Source organism: Sardina pilchardus, chromosome 19, assembly GCF_963854185.1.
Source record: "Sardina pilchardus chromosome 19, fSarPil1.1, whole genome shotgun sequence".
NCBI lineage: Eukaryota > Metazoa > Chordata > Actinopteri > Clupeiformes > Clupeidae > Sardina > Sardina pilchardus.
Genome location: NC_085012.1, coordinates 4151848 through 4156847, shown reverse-complemented (window position 1 = coordinate 4156847; position 5000 = coordinate 4151848). Strand labels below are relative to the sequence as shown.

General features: G+C 47.1%; 1 protein-coding gene across 1 annotated transcript in view; it reads left to right on the top strand.

The window, feature by feature from the left end:
- The window catches only part of myo3a (myosin IIIA), a 74823-nt gene that overhangs the window by 19487 nt on the left and 50336 nt on the right, over window positions 1-5000 (top strand). The window contains exon 5 of the mRNA XM_062521879.1: window positions 4071-4147. Within this exon, the coding sequence (XP_062377863.1) occupies window positions 4071-4147 (77 nt within the window). The remainder of the gene's footprint in view (window positions 1-4070; window positions 4148-5000) is intronic.

Genomic DNA, 5000 nt, shown 5'->3' with positions numbered 1-5000 from the left:
CAGGTGTCCCACTTTAAGGTTTTGTAGAAGTTCCAGAACTTTTAAAGACATTTTCAGTAGAACAAGCAGAGGTTGGTAGATTGAATCTCTTCAGAGCTTAGCTAAGCCCTCTGATCCCAGGGGACTGTTTAAACTAAGCTATCAGCATTTGAATACGGTGTGCAGTTGTGTTGTATAACATCACACAGGGCCTGGTGCACACTGCAGTGTTGAAGTGGGCTACTGTGTGACACAGGAGTAAGCAGGGTCAATGGATATGGAGCTACAGACTCCAGCAAACATACAAAAATGTATAAATATAAATAATATGAATTATGTACTTATATTAAGCAATGTTTAAATGTTGAGCAGTATTTAAACATTTCCAAAATTCACAGGTGCTGAAGTTGAAACATTTAACAAATAAGCTATTAAGAGACCTTGCAAGCACATGTCCACATATGTTGCAGGGAAACCTGACTGCTAATCTTAATTAGCTTGCTAGCATAGACTCGATCCACACATGGATCTCTAGCATCCTCTATAGCACCTGCACTTCCTAGCTCCATCATGTAGTTATTCAATTTCCCCACGCCATGTAAGTGATCGTCCAGTTAGCGATCGCTGATAACATAACAGCTGTTTTTCACCCACTTGTGATATGATCAGTGGCTGAGATGTAAAGCTGAACTGTAGCTTATTAAATGTCTCTGATAAAATGGGTGAAAAGTGGCGATCCCAGGGCTGCGGATTTATCGCTTAGATGCGAGAGGAGATGAGAATGATGAGGAATAAAGACAGGAAACGTTCTCACTCCGGTGACCTTGTGTTTTCAGCTGTGTGTTTGTTACAGTTTTGGGGCTCCAATTTAGTTTCAAAGCAAAGTTTACTCCAGAGAAAGTAGGGGATTCTGCCAAAACAAAGTCACCGCTGAAGTGAAAGAGGGGGCATATTTATTATCACAGACAGGCTAAGGCCTGGTTCAACAGGGCCAAACACAAGTAAATAATGATGGCCCCTCTCAGCCACTGGGGTGGTCCAGGGCCAGTGCTTTTGTGTTAGGCAGTGCTGTAGGTGCTGTGGCTGTTTGTGTGCATATGGACAAGTGTTGTGCTTATATTCCAGATCTGCATTTAGAGATCCGCACATCCATGGATTTATAGGATTATGGGAGAGATAAATGGGGGAATTTGGGTTTGCCATATTATAAATGCCCCGTGTGTGTGTGTGTGTGTGTGTGTGTGTGTGTGTGTGTGTGTGTGTGTGTGTGTGTGTGTGTGTGTGTGTGTGTGTGTGGATGCGTATTGTATGTGCGTGTGTGTGTGTGTGTGTGTGTGTGTGTGTACACACACGTGTGCATGTGTGCGTTTTTGTCACGGTGAGTTGATGCTTTATCCGCATGTAAGAGCTTACACTACACACGCTACACTGAGCCAGCCCCCGCAATGACTCATCACGCTCAGAATATGGAGAATTTGTCTGAAAAGTGAGAGAGAAAGAAAGAGATACAGAACATAGAGAAGAGGTGGAGAGAGAGAGAGAGAGAGAATGAATGAGTAACAAGGGAGAGAGAGGAGAGCGAGAGTGGGGGCTGCTCCTGCCATCTCTTCATGAATATTGTAATTGGCAGCGTTATCTCTCACTGGTGATTATTAAGTGCAGGCCCCTGGGGCCCTGAGCCAAACTAATGTAGCGGAAAGGAGGAACGGCCGCAGGAGGCTTTTTTGTTTGTGTGTGTGTGTGTGGGTGTGTGTGTGTGTGTGCGTGGGAGGGGGTTGTGCGTGTGTGTGTTTGTGTGTGTGTGTGAAGGGGGGGGGGTGAGAAAGAGAAAGGGTTGTTTTGGTACTATAAATAGATGCTATAAATAAATGCTATAAATGTCTGTATCATATGATGTATTCATATATGTGTGTGTGTGTGTGTCATGGATGTGTTTCTTTTCTAGACCAGGCCTGCAGCAGATAGCTCCCAGACAGTATTAGTGTGTATGGTTGTCAGGGGTTGGCCTGTCTTCTTATGCATCACCCGGGTGTGTGTGTGTGTGTGTGTGTGTGTGCATTTCAGAACATCTGTGTGTGTGTGAGACTGCTTGGAGCTGTGTCAGCTCTGCAGACAACATGCTGGCTATAACAAAAAAAAATCCCATTTCACTGCCTCTACCTTCCAGAATTTTCCATCTGTGGATGATTCATAAATCCTCTCACGGAAGGGGGGAAGGGTGTGTGTGTGTGTGTGTGTGTTGAGGGGGGCTTTAAGAGAAATCTTCCCTCGCTACCCTCTTAAGTGTTTAGCAATTAAATGTGTCCAGTCCAGTCTTCCTCCATCCTGTCAGCACAATTCAGTGAGAGCACTCATTGCTTGATAGGTTCATTAAAAGCATTTGAATAGAGACGTGAAATGAGTCATGTTTGTTATTCCAGCTCCTTATTTCCATAGCGTGTTATTGTGTTGCTGTGTCCACAGGACAGCTTTGTAGCATTATAATAGCAACAAGCATGATGTTCACTGTTCGCTGCCAAACGTGGCGACTCTAAGCCATACGGTTAATTTGAGGAAGGTAAGGCCATCAGAGCGTTGTTTTAGCGGCTGTATTTAGCTCCGCCCTGCCCGCGGAGGTTTTGTTTTGGTCCAGCTCAGCATGGACGGGACTGATCGCTCCTCTTTAATCCAATCTGATTGGTCCATTATGGTTAATCAGTGCACTCTTTTGGGAGCCAATGCAGTCACGGCCGTGTGTAGCCATGACGACTGTTGGCATAGACAGACCCAAGGCATTTGTGTGGCGTGCACACACAAAAAAGAATGAAATGCCCATACTCTACAAAAAACGCCCATACATTTATAGTGCGCTGCAACAACGTTTCGACCCAGCTGGGTCCTCCTCAGGCAAAAAAAACCACACAGACACTGATGCACAGGAGCAGAGTGCTTGGGAAGACTCCCGTGAGTGAGGCGGGGGGCCCTCGGGGGGGGCCCTTTGTGGAGCCTGCTGTTTCCCCAGCCCCTGTTTACACACAACAGCCTCCCGCACCTTCAGCTACATGAATCATCTGACATATTGCGCAACCGCCGCTCTGGCAGCACAAGATGCTTCGCATACACACGCTCGGAGCTCCGTCGCCATGGCAGCACAAGATGCTTCGCATACACACGCTCAGAGCTCCGTCGCCAAGCCGCCATGAGAGAGAGGCCTCGTCTGTGGAGTGCCTCTCAGCTGTTTAGTGACCCCTGACCTCCCGTCGCCTGGTTACACAGGGCCTGATGAGGAGGACTAGGCAAGAACACAGCATAGACATGGGCCTTTCAATACTCTCAGTCACTCAAACTGACTCAAACATCCCAGTACAGTACTCAAACGTGCCGTGTATTCTTCTCATGAATAAGCACATCATTGAAATTCGTATACAGTTTGTATACTGCCAGACACTCGTCCATAAATTGTTGCGCACTCCAGTTTTTGTTTTCAGGCACAGCCGCAGTGCAGACAGTGAAATATGGCAGCACTCGTCCCTGATTATTCTGGCAGTTGAGTCAAAGCAAACAAATTAAGAAGCTCTGCCGTCGTGTCCTCATTCAAACCAGACATCCCATAATGCCTCGTTCTGCAGCTGGCCTCAGGTTATGCACAGCCATTTGTAATTCAAACACACTTGTGCCATTTGCCTGCCATCTATCACAACGCTCACAGTCATTACACTGCTGCACATAGAAGCAGGTCTGGCTCCGTGTTTATGCACACAGTGGCAACATTAACCACCAGCAGCCTGTAGGCAAAATCAAAGAGTTCCGTTCTGAGATATGAACAGCTTTAAATGTCCACCATTTTGTATGCACAGCTACTTTAATTGTGCTACATTGAGGCCCCTTAGAAGCTGTTTCTAAATATGCACATACAGTAAACTATTTGCGTGTGTGTGTGTGTGTGTGTGTGTGTGTGTGTGTGTGTGTGTGTGTGTGTGTGTGTGTGTGTGTGTGTGTGTGTGTATGAGTGGGGTCAACCTCAAACTACATCCACACCAGAGGTTTGAATTGTCCTTGTGCTGCTTCACTGATGACTGTTTGACCCTTGTGCACCTCCGTCTCCTGGACAGGTGTGTCTGCTCAGCTGACCAACACTCGTCTGCGGAGGAACACGTCAGTGGGGACTCCATTCTGGATGGCACCTGAGGTACGGTTCTCTCTCTCTCTCTCTCTCTCTCTCTCTCTCTCTCCTACACTCTGTTTGGCACCTAAAGTAAGGTTCTCTCTCTCTTTCTTTTTTTTACGCTGTTTGGCACCTTAGGTGTGGTTCTCTCTCTCTCTCACACTGTTTGGCTGGGCTTTGCTCACTGATCTAGAATGAGATGTAAGATGCTTAAGGACTCCAATGGAGGATGGGTGTGACACTGCATGAGAGGTTACATTTGGGAACTTCTGATAACTCGCAAGCGTGATGTTTGCAATCTTTTGTCTTCCAAATCATTCTGTGTGCCAGATTCAGTGCCAGAACAGTGTCAGCACTCCTTTGCTTTATTTTGACTGTCAAAAGCGTGACATAGTCCCCACATTTGAATTGGCTGATCTGGGGGCCAGTTGCTCTGCTGTGCCGCAGTCCTGACTTTTGGCCTGACTTTGCATGCCATCAGCATGTCATTTGGGCAGCCATTGTCTTTAAGCACTTTCACCACAGCTCAAATCTAGCACTGATTTCCATAAAGGCGTTCCAGTCGCAGCAGATGACCCACGTGTTGCCCGCTCCGTTGGCTCTGTTTGTCCACACGGGCCCCCGTAGGGCCACTCCAGACCTGCTGGAGATCACATGGACCGTGCCGGATTAGCGCAGATAGACAATGGATCAGACAGTAGAGGCACAACACTTAGCACACAGTAGCTCGTCTCCTCAGCCAAGGCCAGATTGCTTTTAGCTCTGCGTCAGCTATTTCTGCAAGAGAGACCGCACAGGCTCTTGTGCTTTTGAGAGGTCTTCTAAAGGACACGCTTCATGGGTGTAGTAGGTAAGACTTCAATAAGTGCCAGCGTTC